Source organism: Aquarana catesbeiana, linkage group LG03 (genome assembly GCF_042186555.1).
Source record: "Aquarana catesbeiana isolate 2022-GZ linkage group LG03, ASM4218655v1, whole genome shotgun sequence".
Lineage (NCBI taxonomy): Eukaryota > Metazoa > Chordata > Amphibia > Anura > Ranidae > Aquarana > Aquarana catesbeiana.
In genome coordinates, this window is record NC_133326.1 from 301,701,281 (window position 1) to 301,719,555 (window position 18,275).

The 18,275-nt window shown below is 43.0% G+C and overlaps 1 protein-coding gene across 1 annotated transcript in view; it reads right to left on the reverse strand.

Annotated features, from left to right (window-relative positions):
* Positions 1-15,237, reverse strand: part of PPM1H (protein phosphatase, Mg2+/Mn2+ dependent 1H) — a 283,507-nt gene extending 268,270 nt beyond the window's left edge. The window contains exon 1 of the mRNA XM_073620253.1: positions 14,759-15,237. Coding sequence (XP_073476354.1) covers positions 14,759-14,991 — 233 coding nt within the window. The 5' untranslated portion in view covers positions 14,992-15,237. The remainder of the gene's footprint in view (positions 1-14,758) is intronic.
* Between the last annotated feature and the right edge of the window lie 3,038 nt (positions 15,238-18,275).

Here is an 18,275-nt window from a genome sequence, read left to right on the forward strand (position 1 = left end):
GAGGTGGAGAGGAGTGGTGACTCTTACAGTGATTTACAGCATCCCCAGCAGCCCTACAGGTTTCAGATAAGGATGCTTACACCAAGTCAAGCTAAACCAAATGTAAGTATGCAAAAATCATCCTGGAGTTCAGCTTTAAAGAGTAGGTGCGTGCATTTGCACTTCCCTTTGATGCTCTGCCATAAATATTCTTCCGTATTAAGTTCTTCCCTCATTTTACGCTCCTGTGCCTATTTATATGTTTGAAGATTTTCCACTGAACACAGTTAACATTGCAAATAATTAGGGCAGACAGAAATAACGTATGTAATGAAAACAGGAGGTAACCAGAGAACCTTCAGACTGAGTGATCTTCATGCTCCAGGACTGCATTCACCTACAACCTTTTTATATCTAAGATATAAATAATTTTGGACAGAGTTTTCTAATAGGAAAAAAAAAAAACTGTTAAAGAGGAATTAAATGCCCAAAAACTCTCAACTGTCATGGATGCTTCCATTTTCTTGGAGACCTGGCCAATCAAGTGGCATTTATGTCTATGGCAAAATCTTAGCTAATGTAGAAAAAAAGTACGGCATTTCCACTTTCATAGGTGTCATTGGCTTATTACAATATTCATTTTTAAAACAAAGGTGCAGATGTCTTTAGAAAAGGAACTCTTACCAGGGTTAAAGAAAGTTAGTTAGCTATTCAAAAAACACAGTGGCTTCGTGTACACTGGAGCTCAAAGAAGCTCTTTGAGCTTTTTTTCCTGCCTGTTAACTCCCCTCCATGTACACTATAGGCCTTTTCAGTAGTTCAGTGGCAGGAGAGTTTACAGGCAGAAAAAAAAAAAAATCACTTGTACTTTTTAGAGAGGAATTTTTGGGCATTAAAAAAAAATGCTCAAAAGCTTGTTAACATGCATTAACACTAGGCCAATTCTGTCCAACAGAAACGCACACATTAACGCCCATGCAAAATGCAGCTTTTTACCACATTTTTGCTGCTAAACTCCTGAAAAAAAAAAAAAAAACACATCAAGAGCAGTGCATGAGGCACATGTCTGAATCTGCTACAGGCTTCTTCTTTGGTTTTGCAGCGAGCCTCCCAACATCCTAATGTAAAGGGGGACAGAGGAGATAAACAAGAGAGAGGAGGAGAGGTGAGGGGCCTGGATAAGAACAGAGTGACATTCCCAGCATGATGTTGTGGCCTCCTTCCATACAGAAGCCAGTACAAGGGCAGTGCTGGAAATGCTCTTCCGTGTATGTAGAACAGTTAATGCTATTATATACTCATTAAACAGAAAAACAGATTCATCTCTAAATGCAATTCATTTAAAGCTCAAGCCTAATTTGACCAGAAACCTCACTGCAGCCCAGTCTTATAAAAAAGAAATAAAAAATGTATGCATGTATATGTACTAAATATAATATAATATATATATATAGCACCCTGCTTCTGTTGATCAGGCGCTCGCATGTACATTTAGTGGGTTATCTGTTCTGTACATGGTTCAGATTCATTGTTATGGCTAAATTAGCCTCTGTTCCAGCATTGGCTGTGTTGTGTGCAGTTCCACGCTGTTGTCTGTAGGTGTCGTTGTCATCACAGGCCAGTGATGGAAGGGCAACAGGCTAAAGTGTATTGAGTGTCCTTCTTCCCCAGAAACAGCCTAGTGGGAGTGGTTCACCGCTGTGCATTCTGGGAAAGGATACTTAAGGACAGACGCCATTTTTTTCTCTCACCTCATGGCCCACCTGGCCTAAGGTACGTGACAGCTCCTTTTCTGCCTTGGGGCCCTGCTAGCCCGAGGCTACGTGACTGCAAGTAGGCCCAGAAGCTGTCTGGGACCTACTGGTTCAGAGGTGGTCCTGTGCTGTCTGTCCTGCGGGAAGAAGCCGAGCAATTGAAGGATCCGGGGGAGGACTCATCTTGGAGAGGACCGAGTGAAAGGCTGGCATCTCAAGAGGAGCCTGGTGACTCAATTGGAGGATGCATCCTAACCAATCTACCTCACAGTACTGCCGGATGGCTTAAAGGAACTTTGGTACTGTGTTGTTGTATTCGTTACCCTTACTAAATCCTGTGGCAGGGGATCGTCCAATTAACACTAAATCCTGTGGCAGAGGATTGTTCAATAATTATTGTTCTCATCAAATCTGTGGCAGAGACTTTGGTCCGTGCATCATTCCGGCTGCTAGGCCAGTGAGAGAGGCCTATCCAGGTGAGCAAGATCCGTTGACTGAAGGTGTACTAGTCTCCAGGATCTCAAGTTTCTCAGTGATCTGCACAAGGTATCTGAACTTTCCCTTAACTCTCCATCCCTCTACTGCTCAAGTTGTTTAATAAAAAGCATTGGAAAAAAAGAACTAATTGACTGGTGCATACATCGATGGGCGCAACACACACACACACACACACACACACACACACACACACACACACACACACACACACACACAGACACAGACACTCTTTAGTCAGGTTAAAGTAGACATCAGAGTTGATTTACTAAACAGAAGGCAAATAGCCTGCACACTTTGCAAGTGAAGTTACACTCATTTTTTCCCACACCTTAGGCTATTTTCATAATGGGGCGGGGGGCATTAGCGTTAAAGCGGAGCTAATATTAGTGGTGCTTTACCACTGTAATAGCAGCACTCTTCAGCCGATAGCGAGGCGCTTTTAACCCCCGCTAGCTGCCGAATAAAAGGAATTAAAAGCACCCGCAAATTGCTGCTGCCGAAGTGCTCATCGATTTTAATGGGCAGGAGCGGTGTATACACCGCTCCTCCACCGTCCAAAAGATGCTGCTTACAGGACTTTTCCCAACGTCTTGCCAGCGCACCTCCCCAGTGTGAAAGCACTCATGCTTTCACACTGGGGCTGCAGGGGAGGCATTTTTCAGGCGCAAGTCCAAAAGCGCCTGAAAAATGCCCCAGTGTGAAATGGGTCTTAGTGAATTTTCATTGTGAATACTCAATCAGGTGCAAGGTGCACGATTGGATGATGGAAATCAGCAGAGCTTTACCACATTCAATAAGCTTTGGGGAAAATGATTACAACTGCACTTGCAAAGCGCACAGTCTATTTGCCTTCAATAAGGGTGGGTTCACATATTCTGTGGCCTCGGCTCACAGCAGGGGATCCGGTGCGTGTCTGCAATTCAGGTGCGAATCAGGTCCGAATTTTTGCCTGAATTCGCACCTGAACAATTCGGAACCAAAGACACAGAGGACTCCTGTGCAATCCACTCTGCGGCCACCCCGGACATGTGTGAACCGGCTCCATTGAGAGCCGGTCACACTCTCCTGTCATGCAAATTGGATGCAAGGAAACTCACATCCATTTTGCATATGTGTGAACCAAGCCTTAATCAACCACATGAACTCAAATAAATAGTGAAGATTTGCTATGTTGTGGAAACTTTTAGAAATATTAACTGTGCCTACAGATTCGTAGCTGTACACCTGCAGTGTGAGAATCGAGGCACTTCTGCTGTCTCATGAGGATTTGCTCCAAGGTCTCTGGTTGGGAGACAGTGCTACAGCTAATATAACAAACTTGAGAACAGTGGCTCCCAACCTGGGGTACACATGCACCAACAAGTGGTATGTGCCAGAAGGTAAGCAAAATCACATGTAAACAATGAAGGAAAAAGGCAATGGTGTACCTGTGACTGTAAACAAAGTATCACTTGGTAAGCTCGACACTGGCCAGGAATCATCAGGTAATGCTGGCTTTTTTGATCAGTTACACAGTGTCTCCAGTTTGTGTACTAGGATCTATAGCCTGGCTGCCTGAAAGTTTGTAAATATTGAGGTTGTCACGCTGCACATGCGCAGCCTGCCAGTTTAGGCGGAGGAGGAGGAGGAAGATGACAGAAGGAGGGAAATAATAGGAAAGGGGGGGGGGGGGGGAGAGGAGAAGGAGCGGGGGACAAGAGGAGACGAGACGTCAGAGCGGGAGAAAAGGTGGTCGAAAGGAGAGGGAAAAAAAACGGGAGGGAGAGGGAAAAAAAACGGGAGGGAGGGAAAAAAAAAAAACGGGAGGGAGAGGGAAAAATAAAACGGGAGGGAGAGGGAAAAATAAAACGGGAGGGAGAGGGAAAAATAAAACGGGAGGGAGAGGGAAAAATAAAACGGGAGGGAGAGGGAAAAATAAAACGGGAGGGAGAGGGAAAAAAAAAAAACGGGAGGGAGAGGGAAAAAAAAAAAAACGGGAGGGAGAGGGAAAAAAAAACGGGGAGAGAGAGGGGAAAAAAAAAAAAAAACAGCAACACTGTGTGTGTCATTGAATGCACACATTCTGGCAGAGGGAGCCCACATGTGTGCCACCATAGAAAGAGGCTTGCTATGGCAGCACATGGAGAGGAGGAAGAGCTGGGAGCACTGGCGGGGGACCTGCTCAGAGCAGGTAAGTGTAACTTTTTTTTTTTTTTTTTTTTTTTTTTTGTTAAAAAAAAAAAATGTTTTACTTTACACCTACTTTAAATCCAGGCCACAGGACCACCAGGACTCATTGACTGATCAGACAAAACAGGTAAGTGTACGATCAGCTTTCAATATTTAAAGGGAAAAAAAATAAAAAAACTTCCTCCAGGATATTCAGCAGAGGGTTTGTAACGGCTAACAGACTTTGTACTGCTCTCCACTGGAACATTGGAGTGTTGGCATATTGAGGAAGCAGATAAAACTGCCCCGTAATAGACACACACACACAACTCCAGCAATAGATGCAATCCATACATATGTCCTTATAGGGAAACACAGAGAAGGAAATTGAACTTTTCAGGAAGAAAAACAACAACTGAGAGGTAGTGCCTACTGCCATTGTTTTATCTAACCCTATAGTCATATTACTAAGTTTATAAGCAACCATTTATGAGACAGCCTCCCATCCAAAGAGGACTCTCCAGGCAGATATTAAACACCAATGAATGCATTTTTTGTATTTTTAAGTTAAAAATATTATGTATATCAAAAGCAACAAAATACCAAATTTACTATTATTATTAGAAGTTGTAGAGTAGGGAACATTAGGAGCCAAAACAGCTTTCCAGCATTTACATTTGTTAACAATGAAAATACTGTCAGTAGAAGAGAGCAGGGGGGTAACATTGTCAGTGTTTTGCTGCTCCTTCGCTGTCCAATCACAGGCTGAGGGCAGGAAGACAAACTTGCTGTGTTGCTTAAAGCCGAACCCCAGGTAAAGTAAAAATCCTCCCTTGCAGTGGTGCTGCCTCCACACTACAAGGGTTAAATTCTTGCTTAGGTCTAGGGGGCAGAAAAAAAAAAAAAAAAACACCTTTTACCTTCCCAACTTTCTGCTTCCGCATGATGACTCTGTCCCTACCAGGCCTGTCCTGGTAGCCGGTTGCAGGTCCTCTGACGTTATCAAGTACAATGCAGAGTGCACAGCACATAGGACCTCAAGTCACAGTCCACTGCCAGGATGTAGGGAAGTAGAAGGGAGCGCTGGCTGTTGCGGGATCTAAATGAGCATTTAACCCTTGCAGTACAGGGGCAGCCCCACTGCAAGGGAGGATTTTTCTTTTCCCCTGTGCCAGACAGAAAACTTAGGTCACAAAGCTTCCTCTGCGGAGCTGTATATATCTCAGTACTGGACGGACAGAAATAAAAAGCCTTAAAGTGGTTGTAAAGGCAGAAGGTGTTTTTATCTTAATGCATTCTATGCCTTCTTTGTGCAGCAGCCCTCCCTCAACCCTCCTAATACTTACCTGAGGTCCCCCTCTGTCCAGCGATGTCCACAACTGTCTCAGCCACCCAAGACTCTCCCTCCCGATTGGCTGAAACACAGCAGTGGCCCCATTGGCTGTCCCTGCTGTCAAAGTCAGCAAGCCAACAAGGGGGTGAGACGGGGGCGGGGCCGGGTCAGGGCTCAGTGTCTGAATGGACGAAGGGAGCTGTGACTCGGCTCGGGTGCCCCCAGAACAAGCTGCTTGCTGTAGGGGCACTGAACAGAAGGGAGGGGCCAGGAGCACAGAAGAGGGACCCAAGAAGAAGAGGATCTGAGCTGCTCTGTGCAAATCCACTGCAACAGAGCAGGTAAGTATGACATTTTTTTTTTCCTATGAAAATAACAAACAAGAGACTTTACACTCACGTTAAGCAAATTAGATGACTTTAATATTTGCATTTAACCAATGTTTAACCGGTTTGCCTTGAGTTTAGTGGTAAAGATGAACTCCAGGCAAACAGCTAAATTTGCTGATAATCCTATTACCTGGCTGATGGTTACTGTACAGGTCTTAGTTACAGCCTGGATATTACAGGCAACACTCTTCATCCAGCCTTGTTATGGACAGACCCGAGTAGAGTGAAAGTTTAGTCACAAAAACTTTTGTATTCTTTTCACAGAATAGAAGGCATTCTGTAAATTCATAGGGGAAGAAGAAGCGAGAGAATACAAGGCATTCTTTATTCATACCCCTTGAAGTTTTCCATATTTTGTCACGTTACAACAAAAAACATAAATGATGATTTTATTGGGATTTTATGTGATAGACCAACACAAAGTGGCACATAATTGTGAAGTGGAAGGAAAATTATAAATGATTTTCAAAACTTTTTACAAATAAATATCTGAAAAGCGTGGTGTGCATTTGTATTCAGCTCTCTCTACTCTTATACCCCCAACTAAAATCTAGTGGAACCAATTGCCTTCAGAAGTCACCTAATTGGTAAATTGAGTCCACCTGTGTGCACTTTGATTTCAGTATAAATACAGCTGTTCTGTGAAGCCCTCAGAGGTTTGTTAGAGAACCTTAGTGAATAAACAGCATCATGAAGGCCAAGGAACACACCAGACAGGTAAAAAAAACACCGTTAAGAGGGGGAGATATTTTTCGCCTCTTATGTAAGAGAGGTATTTTGGATCTTTAAAATTACAAAAGTAGAATACCTAATGGGATGAATTTCCAATGGGATGTGACACACTACTATGAGTAGTTCCCATTCGCATTATTCTAACTAGTTAACCATACATTTGTACATATGTATTTTCATTTACATCTATAAATATTGCATTATTTGTTTGTTTACAATAACAGAATATGAGTATAATGTATCATTATATGTGATGTACAATATGGAACAATTTTTGTCCGATTGTCCCATGTAGCTTTTTTTCAAATTTTCCTTATGAATGTTTACAATATGCATCTTTTGTGCAACTTATTCCACTTTATTCATTCTCTATGTTGCACACTTATACATAGGAGATTATATACCTCAAAAGGAAATTGGAAATTAATATACGTGCGTGTTTTTTAAAGATGAATGAGTCATCTATGTGTATTTATTACTTTTCTCTCTCTCTCATACACACAATATATATGACATACACACACACACTTTTTCGGTATTGTTTTTAGATGTGGCTTTTTGTGATGCTTGCCTTGAGCAAGACCAATTAAACACTTTAACATCATTCAGCTGTTCTATGACTATTTCAGATGTGTGGTTGTTAGTGCTTCTGGGTTATGACTAAGCAAAGAAATTTGTGAAAAGCGTAAAGTATGCTCCCCTCTGTGCGTGTCATGATGCTGTTGCTGTAACCGTTTTTCATGTTGGATGTTTTTTTTTTTTTTTTTTTACACAAGAAAGCTCTTTTCCTTATTTCTTGGAGTGCAGTCACTTGCTTTGCTTTCCAACACACCAGACAGATCAGGGATAAAGTTGTGCAGAAGTTTAAAACAGGGTTAAGTTATAAGAAAATATCCCAACATCTCACGGAGCACTGTTCAATCCATCATCCAAAAATGGAAAGAGTATGGCACAACTGCAAACCTACCAAGACATGGTCATCCACTTAAACCAGGGATAGCAACCTCGGCCCTCCAGCTGTGGTGAAACTACAAGTTCCACAAGACATTGCAAGACCCTGACAATCACAGGCATGACTCAGAGGCAGAGGCATGATGGGATTTGTAATTTCACCACAGCTGGGGCAAGGAGAGCATTAATCAGAGAAGCAGCCAAGAAGCCCATGGTAACTCTGGAAGAGCTGCAGAGATCCACAGCTCAGGTAGGAGAATCTGTCCACAGGACAACTATTAGTCGTGCACTCCACAAATCTGGCCTTTATGGAAGAGTGGCAAGAAGAAAGCCATTGTTGAAAGAAAGCCATAAGAAGTCCCATTTGCAAGAAGCCCTGTGGAGGACACCACAAACATGTGGAAGAAGGTGCTCTGGTCAGATGAGACCAAAATTTAACTTTTTGGCCTAAAAGCAAAACGTTATGTGTGGCGGAAAACTAACACTGCACATCACCCTGAACACGCCATCCCCACCGTGAAACATGGTGGTGGCAGCATCATGTTGTGGGGATGCTTTGCTTCAGCAGGGACAGGGAAGCTGCTCAGAGTTTATGGGAAGATGGATGGAGCCAAATACAGGGCAATCTTAGAAGAAAACCTGTTTGAGTCTGTAAAAAAGACTTGAGACGGAGGTGGAGGTTCACCTTCCAGCAGGGCAACAACCCTAAACATACAACCAGAACTACAATAGAATGGTTTAGATCAAAGCATATTCATGTGTTAGAATGACCCAGTCAAAGTCCAGAACTAAATCCAATTGAGAATCTGTGGCAAGACTTGAAAATTGCTTTTCACAGACACTCTCCATTCAATCTGACAGAGCTTGAGCTATTTTGCAAAGAAGAATGGGCTAAAATGTCACTCTCTAGATGTGCAAAGCTGGTAGAGACATCCCCAAAAAGACTTGCAGCTGTAATTGCAGCAAAAGGTGGTTCTACAAAGTAATGACTCAGGGGGGCTGATAAACAAATGTACACCACACTTTATACATATTTGTAAAAAATCTTGAAAACCATTTATCATTTTCCTTCCACATGACAATTATGTGCCACTTTGTGTTGGTCTATCACATAAAATCCCAATCTTCCCTCGTTCATTAACAGAGTACCTTGCAATCTGTGAAAGTAATACAAGGCTTTTTGTGAACAGATGAGGGGAAAGAGAACAAAAAGACCCCTTTACTGTACTATAGCTGAAACTGTCAGTAGCAGTGCCAGAAGAGGAGTGATTGCCTGAGGGTCCAGGCTTTAAATAACTAAGACCTGTACAGTAACCAACAGCCAGCAATAGAATAATCAGCTAAATAATCTCACTTGTGCCTGTGGCAAAAAAATATTTTTTTTTCCTACTGTTCCTTTTACGTACATACTGTATATATGAGCACTGTTTTACCTGCCCAAAGAAAATGTATTTTTGCCTATCCAGTCCCGAGATTTACACTGCTCTGCCTCACAACAAAGCCCTGTCTAGAAAGGAAGAGGACCTGATTGTTCTCTACTACAGTTCCACTATTCCCTACATTCCTCCTCTCCGCCACTCTGCGACTGACAGTGAGAGAAACAGCAGCACACTGATGAACGCATCTCACTTTCACTCTGCTCTCTACCCCTGTCAGCTTGGTCCTTACGCTGCAACACACCTGACTTGTTCCTTGTGATGCATCTTCGTTCCAGTCTCTGAGCTCTGCTGTGCAGTATACTGCAAAAGGCTGATACTAAGCTAAATTCAGGTTCTTACACTGTTATATGTACTAATGCATTCATGATTACACAGTTGCATTCATGTGTTCAAATGTGCAAGTTGATGTAAACAAGCCCCTACTATACACACACTTTTTGCACCTACACTAGGTGGGTACACTTGGGAAGTAGGTTTTGTAATAAAAGGGCTAAATAATATAAAAAGGCTTTACCTTTTTTACTTGTTTTAGAGCCGCTTTTCACCCCCGCTAGCGAACGAAAAAGGGTTAAAAGCGACCACAAAGCGCTGCTGCCTAATCGCTTTGCAGGCGCTTCGGCAGCGCTGGCCGTTGATTTCAATGGCAGGGGCAGTTTAGGAACGCGCGGGGGTTGTTTTTAATGTCGCTATTTCTAGCCCAAAAGCGCCTGAAAACACACCAGTGTGAAAGTGGCCTAACTCTTTCATAGGGTTTGCCCATGGTATTCAGCCCACTCCTTGCAGTTAAAGTGGTACTAAACATCCAAGGAAGGTGCCATCGTGGCCTCTGTTTGATCTGTGGCTGCCATAATGCTGTACATGTGATCAGTTATGACATCAGCCATTTGATGGCTTGACGTTTCAGTAGAGAGCACAAGCAACTGTGACAGGCATCATTCATGCCATGCCTTGAATGTGACCTTTTTGGAAAACCATTCGGTTGATGGGTTACCTTTCACTTTAAATCATTCCCTTTAAAGTGGATGTAAACCCAATAACATTTTTTTTTTTCAGTTAAGACTCATATGTTACAGCAGAAGATGTCATTTCATCTGTGTCCAGTCTTGCCACAAAGAGTTAATTCAGCTCTGAGCAGTCCTCTTATCTTTCTTCAGTAAGATAAAAATGGACACACAGAGAAATAGGTATCCATTCTTCCCCCTTGCTGTGAGTGACAGGTGATTTCCTTAGCTCATGCACCAGTGTGAGAGAGGCATTCTGTGTACTTCACATCCCTCCTCCTTTCTTCTCCAGCTCTCCCAGGATTGGCTGCTCCACACCTCAGCATGACTGGGCACTCTAAAGTCATGTGGTGACTTTCCTGGGTTTTGACTGGATGTTATTGATTATGGGGCATAATCCCTGAGACCAGCAGAAGTTCAGTGTAAGAAATATCAATGCCTGGCCAAGGGGAGTGTAGAGGTGGGCGGGGAGTCTACTGACATCATGACTCCACCCACCGAGCTCCAGACAACAGACCCACCCACAGAATCTGGAGTATAACAGGGCTCCAAACAGCTAAAAGGGAGATATTTGACAGGTAAGGATACATGCAGGAGGCATGTATATCCTTATAGAACAGCACTATGGAAGGAATTTAGAAATTAAAAGAGTGGGTTTACATTCACTTTAAGGCTCACCATGCACATTACAATCTGACCACACAATCACTGTACAATCAACGTTAAAGCACAGTTCCCCCCAAAAGTGGAAATTCCGCTTTAAGGCCTCCTTCCGGCTCCTGTTTGTGAAACTGAGCTTTTGGGGAGGAGGGGGGCAGGTACCCGAATTTGATAGGTACCTGCTCTCACTTCCATTCCGGTCACCTAGGCGACCAGAAGCAAACGTTCTCCCTCCTGAGGTCTTCTGGGACATATGACAGGTCCTAGAAGACTTTGGGGCCAGTCACAGACTGCAGCGCCGTTCGCGCATGTGCAGTGGGCACCCAGTTGTGAAGCCACAAGCTGTCACAGCCGGGTGCCAATAGTAGAGATGCCGGTGCCGCAGAGGGAGGACACAGCGTGGGTGAGTACACCGCTGGACCATGGGACAGGTGAGTGTCTGTTTGTTAACCTCCCTGGCGGTTTTCCCGAGTGTGGCTCGGGGTTAAAATTCAGGACCATTAGCGGTAACCCCGAGCCACACTCGGGATTGCATCGCAGGATCCTGGTGCCTCCTTACTTACCTTGTCCCCGGGATCCTGCGATGTCCCCCGCAGTGTCCGCGGGCTGTGTCCTGTTCCCAAGCCTCTCTGTGCCAGGCTCCGTTCCCTGCGAGCGTCGCGACGCACAGGGGCGGAGCCTGGCGGCAAATTCAAAAAAATGTAAAAAGCATAACACATACAGTACTGTAATCTTACAGATTACAGTACTGTATGAAATTATTTCACATCCCTTTTGTCCCCAGTGCTCTGGCCCATGCCCTGCATGCAGTTTTATATTATATATACTGTTCTTTCTGCCTGGAAACTGGAGATTGTCCATAGCAACCAAAAAGTGTCCCTTTACGTCAAAAATGGCTTTAGACCAGCTAGAAAACAGGGATAGTAAATTAGAACACTTGCAGAATTGAGCGATAGTGAATCGTGTGGAAATTTATTTTATTACTATTTATTTTTATTTTTTTTAATTATTTTTTTTTTTTTTTTATTATATTATAATTTATGTTTGTGTTTCAAACTTTATCATACCCGGGATATCTACTAGACTCTTGTTTGGACAGATTTAAGTGTGTTATTGTTAAGAATTACAGACCTACAATATAAAACGCCAAATTTCCATGCAAAATAATTGTACCGCTTTCAGCACCTAAAATCCGAAATAATCATACCGCCAGGGAGGTTAAAAGTCAGCAGCTACACTTTTTGTAGCTGCTGACTTTTAATAAACAAACAAATGACTGGAACTCCGCTTTAAATTTACAAAAACTACTTAATATTTCGCATTCAACTGATCAACTTATATCCAGTCAGGTAAGCCCTTGCGCTACATAGTTTCTGGTAGATTTATTACAGGTATTTATACAGAGCTGACAATTTACACAGCACTTTACTTATATATCATACATTCACATCAGTCCCTGCCCTCAAGGAGCTTATAATCTAGGGTCTCTAACTCACATTATTACATACACATACTAGGAACAATTTAGACAGGAGCCAATTAACCTACCGGCATGTCTTTAGAGTGTGGGAGGAAACCCATGAAGGCACAGGGGGAACATGCAAACTCCAGGCAGGTAGTGCTAGGAGAAAAAGGTGAATGTCCTTGCATGGCTTAGTCAGAGCCCAGACTTAAACCCCACTGAAAATCTGTGGGATGACTTGAAGACTGCAGTCCACAAACATTCACTAAATCTAACTGAACTTGAGCAGTTCTGCAAAGAAGAGTGAGCAAACATTGCAAAGTGTAGATGTGCAAAGTCAGTAGAGACATCCCAACAGACTAAAGGCTGTAATTAAAGCAAAATACTGACATAAGGGGAGGGGTCTTTAGTCCAATTCAGTGATTCTGTTTTTGGATTTATATTTTTTTCTGACATATTGGTGTTATATCTTTCACTTGGATGTTATAAGTTGTTATAAGTTGCACTGAGTAAAAACAGCTGGATAAAACAAAAACGGTGTCTCTTCATTTCAGGCCACAAAGCAACAAAATGTGATTACTTTAAGGGGGTGATTCTTTTCTATACTCAGTGTATGGTTGGGATTTAAAGGGGGGGGGGATTCTTTTCTATACTCCGTGTATGGTTGGGATTTAAAGGGGGGGGGATTCTTTTCTATACTCAGTGTATGGTTGGGATTTAAAGGGGGGATTCTTTTCTATACTCAGTGTATGGTTGGGATTTAAAGGGGGGATTCTTTTCTATACTCAGTGTATGGTTGGGATTTAAAGGGGGGGATTCTTTTCTATACTCAGTGTATGGTTGGGATTTAAAGGGGGGGATTCTTTTCTATACTCAGTGTATGGTTGGGATTTAAAGGGGGGGATTCTTTTCTATACTCAGTGTATGGTTGGGATTTAAAGGGGGGATTCTTTTCTATACTCAGTGTATGGTTGGGATTTAAAGGGGGGGATTCTTTTCTATACTCAGTGTATGGTTGGGATTTAAAGGGGGGATTCTTTTCTATACTCAGTGTATGGTTGGGATTTAAAGGGGGGGATTCTTTTCTATACTCAGTGTATGGTTGGGATTTAAAGGGGGGGGGGGGGATTCTTTTCTATACTCTGTGTATGGTTGGGATGTGAACTGATGACCCTAGATCTAAAGGAGATTGTACAATCAGACTGTACTGTGTGTGGTAAGCTTGAAAGAGAAGTGCCGGAATGAAAAAAAGACAAACATCCATAACAAGAGTGGGCAACTGTGGCACTCCAGCTGTTGCGGAACTACAAGTCCCATCCTGCCTCTGCGAGTAACTGTCAGTCTTCCCATCATGCCTCTGGGAGTCATGCTTGTAACTTTCAGTCTTGCAAAGTCTCATGGGACATGAAATTCCACAACAGCTGGAGAACCACAGTTGCCCACCCCTGATCTATAGTCACCTGGATGGCTGCAGCTGTCCCCCGCTAGCTCTACACTGAAAACTGAGCATTCAAAGACTGCTGATCGCTCAGTTCTTCGGTCTGCTCTGAGCTGAGAGCGATGATGACTGTCAGTTAGCGGCTCTCTGTTCTATCAGTCCAACGCTCACTGGGACTAAGGTTGCCACCTCATCCCTTTAAACCTGAACATACAATAATTACACAGGCTCCGTGGCTGATTAAGGTGCTAATTAAACTCATTGGTGCCTTATCTGCATTAAATTAGTCTCAGAACCTGTGTAATTAATATGTGTTCGGGTTTAAAGGGATGAGGTGGCAACGCTCACTGGGCTGAGAAGGGGGCAGGAGTGGCTGGCTCAGGTTCTCAGCAGTGTACGGAGACGCTGAGCCAGCTGCCCATCAAGAACCTGGGTGGATCTTGACATCATTGTCAGGATCTCTCAAGAGCCTGGAGTGGCTTTATGATGTCAGCTGATAGGAGGCTTTAGCCAATGTTGGCTGAATCTGATCACAGGAGAGTAGGACCAAGTGCACTTCTGGGATCCACAGGAGAAGAGCAAAACAGCATTGGCCATACTTCTCCTTTAAATTACCAATGGAACAAATTTTTGATCTATATAGCCAGAATTTTTTTTTCTGGTGACACCACAGATGTCATAAATATCTTCTTGTAGGAGATGAGTGATTAATGTATATCTTACTATCCCTACCGTCATCCTGATGACAGATACCCAATTCTACAATCCAAGGACATAATTGTCACCGGTTGGTCACATTTGACCTTGACAGATGGAGCATGTTGCAGCCTTATGTCAGATGTATGTGGTGTCATCCATATGGATACATTGTATATTCCTGTACAGGAAAGTAAACAGCTGCCTCTAGATGTGCTGTCATCCTACAAAGGTCTGATCCTATCGCTCAGTGTATGGCCTCCCTGCCCCTTACTCACTCTGCATAGCCGGTGCTCCACGATAACCTCTTGGTCTCCTTTAGGATCAGGATGGGTCTGGCGATGTGGTCGGCCGAGCATTCGATCTCGTCCTGCGACAGCCCCAGGAATTCCGGTCTGCCATATGGGAACTTCATGGGAAGCTCGGAACCATTGGAGTGATCGGAGCCAGAACTGCCTGCCATGATTCCACCCATAAAATTGGCCACCGCAGATTTCACTCGAGTGAGCATATTACAAGAGGAGCCCGGCCGGAGGGAGCATGAAGGAAGGGAGTCAGCAGACGGATCGCCCGTCTCCGTCTACACAGCCCGGCATGGATCGGCCCCCCCGCCGCCTCCGATCATATACGGAAACCAATGTGATGGGACATGGCCAGCTCCGGGCTCTGCGGTGATCACTGAGCCGCTAAACCTGGGATCATGTGACCAGCCGCCTGTCATGTGACCGCCAAGCCGCCCTGCTGTTGGGAGGGGGTGTGCTGCCAACACTTCCTACCTGGAGGACACCGGGATCCTGTCACTAACCAGTGCTCACTGATGAGGACATTCCAATTACCATTGCATTCACTTCTTTACAATAGCAATCATTTTTATTTTATGCTTTGTGATGCTTCAGTATTTGTGTACATGTGGGAAAATAGAACACCCGGCAATTAAAACACTGCAAATCTAGATGATGGATACATGTGTGTGTGTGTGTGTGTGTGTATATATATATATATATATATATATATATATATATATATTTACATTTGTTGATTCAGGAATCACGGATGGAATCATCGCCATTCTGCCTGCAATTCTAAATGACAATGCAACCGCAGAAAAAAAACCCCAAAAAACGCACGTTTGCGTGCCATTTACTCTAAATTGCACCCCAAGTGCAATTTTGCTGCCTCTGTGGCGAAACAGAATCTCACGCCAAATGCACCTTCAACCCTTTTGCTGCCAGAGCCGCTTTTGCATTTTTTTTTTTTTTTTTTTTGTGCACATTTTAGAAATAATTTTAAGCCTAAAGATTACACAACCCCCCTCCCCCCCCCCCCCCCAACATATATTTTCTGAAAGCAGACACCCCAGAAAATAAAATAGTGTTAGTTAAAATTTTTTTATGTCACACGATATTACCGCAAAGGTCTAGGAAACAGAAAACTTCAGTAAAAAACATTGAAGTGAATTTTGGGTCAAACAAACGCATTCAGTTACCCAATTTTTTGGTAAAATATAAAAGATGAGGTTGCACCGAGGAAATAGATACCCAACATGCCAAACCTTAAATTTGTGTGTACCCGTGAAATGGCATCAGACTTCAGTACCCTATATTTTCTATAGGCAATGCTTCAAAAGTCCCCTATAGCTCATCAGTTTAGTGTTACAGAGAAGGTCTTGCTCTAGAAATATTGCTCTCACTTCGGTGTATGTGGCAATATGTAACATGTGTATTGTAATTCATGTTTTCATGCGTACATGTGTCCTCGAAGAGTGTGTTTACATGCGTATATGTAGGGGTGGGGGACCTCAAACATTTTTGGGGGCGATTTTATGTGCTTGGGTGTAACTTAATTTTTTTGCAATTAAAATTTTTATTTTTTTTTTTACTTTTTTTTTTTTTACTATATGTGATGATTTTTTGGTGACAGGTTCTCTTTATTGAGACGTGCAGGGTCTAAAAGGCACTTGATGTCTCCTCTGGGCTCCACTAAATGTATTACAATGCGAATCGCGATGCTATACATTCCTTCCGGGAACGCAGCACTGAGAGAGGAGGAGCTAGCAGCATTGAAAGTTGCTGGAGTAATGCCGACGGGAAATGGTGGTTGTGAGCTTGTTGTCGGAAAGTCCAACTGTATGTATGCTCCATCGAACTTTTGCTGTCGGACTTTCCGCCAACAAATGTTTGATAGCAGGTTCTCAAATTTTCCGCCAACAAAACTTTGTTGTCGAAAAGTCCAATCGTGTGTTCACAAATCCGTCGCACAAAAGCTCACGCATGCTCGGAATCAAGCAGAAGAGCTGCACTGGCTATTGAACTTCCTTTTTCTCGGCTCGTCGTACATCTTGTACGTCACCACGTTCCCACGCTCTTAATTGTTGACCAACATTTGTGTGACCGTGTGTATGCAAGACAAGTTTGAGCCAACAACCTTCGAACAAAAATCCACGGTTTTGTTGGCGGAAAGTCTGATCGTGTGTACGCGGCATTAGAATTTTAACAGAGTTTACTAGGGAACATTTATTTTATTGTGATCAATGTGTTAAGCAAAAAACACTGAGGGTTTTATTTATTTATTTATTTATGTTTTTTTATTATAACGTGACACTAGACTAAGCTTAACATTAAATAAATAAATAAATAAATAAATTCTATTCAAGTATGTATTCTTAACTCCAAAAAAGTACATTCCATTGCTCTTAGCCCCCTCCAAACCTTCAAATTCAGACTTCCTGTGAAAGGGTGCCTACATTCATTACAATGTCTTAGACCCCTTTCACACTGGGGCGGTTTGCAGGCGTTATTGCGCTAAAAATACCGCCTGCAAACCGACCCAAAACAGCCGCTGCTGAAGCGGTGCGCTGGCAGGAAAAGAAAAAACTCCTGCAAGCCGCATCCTTGGAGCGGTGAAGGAGCGGTGTATTCACCGCTCCTAAACCGCTCCTGCCCATTGAAATCAATGGGGCAGCACGGCTATAGCCGCGCTATGCAAGCGGTTTTAAAACCGCACCGCTAGCGGCCGAATACAGCCGCAAAAACGACGGTAAAACAGCGCTCAAAATAGCGCTGTTTTACCACCGACGCCCCCACTGCCCCAGTGTGAAAGGGGCCTTACTGTATGTATGAACATTTGATGTTTCATGAAAAATAGATTACAAGGGCCATTATGTAGAGGATGGGTATGGATTATTTTTGGGGTATAAGGGTATTGTTTAGAGTCACTTTAACCGCTTCAGCCCCGGAAGAATTTACCCCCTTCCTGACCAGAGCACTTTTTGCGATTCGGCACTGCGTCACTTTTACTGACAATTGCACAGTTGTGCGATGCTGTACCCAAAAAAAATTGACATCCTTTTTTTCCCACAAATAGAGCTTTCTTTTGGTGGTATTTGATCACCTCTGCGTTTTTTATCTTTTGCGCTATAAACAAAAAAAGAGCGACAATTTTGAAAAAAAAAAAAACGCATTATTTTTTACTTTTTACTATAATAAATAGCCCCCAAAAATATATAAAAAAACAATTTTTTTCCTCAGCTTAGGCCGATTTGAATTCTTCTACATATTTTTGGTAAAAAAAAATCGCAATAAGCGTATATTGATTGGTTTGCGCAAAAGTTATAGCAACTACAATATAGGGGATAGTTTTATGGCATTTTTTTTTTTTTTTTATTAGTAATGGCAGCGATCTGCGATTTTTATCGGGACTGCGACATTATGGCGGACACATTGGACATTTTCGACACTATTTTGGGACCATTTTCATTTATACAGCGATCAGTGCTATAAAAATGCATTGATTACT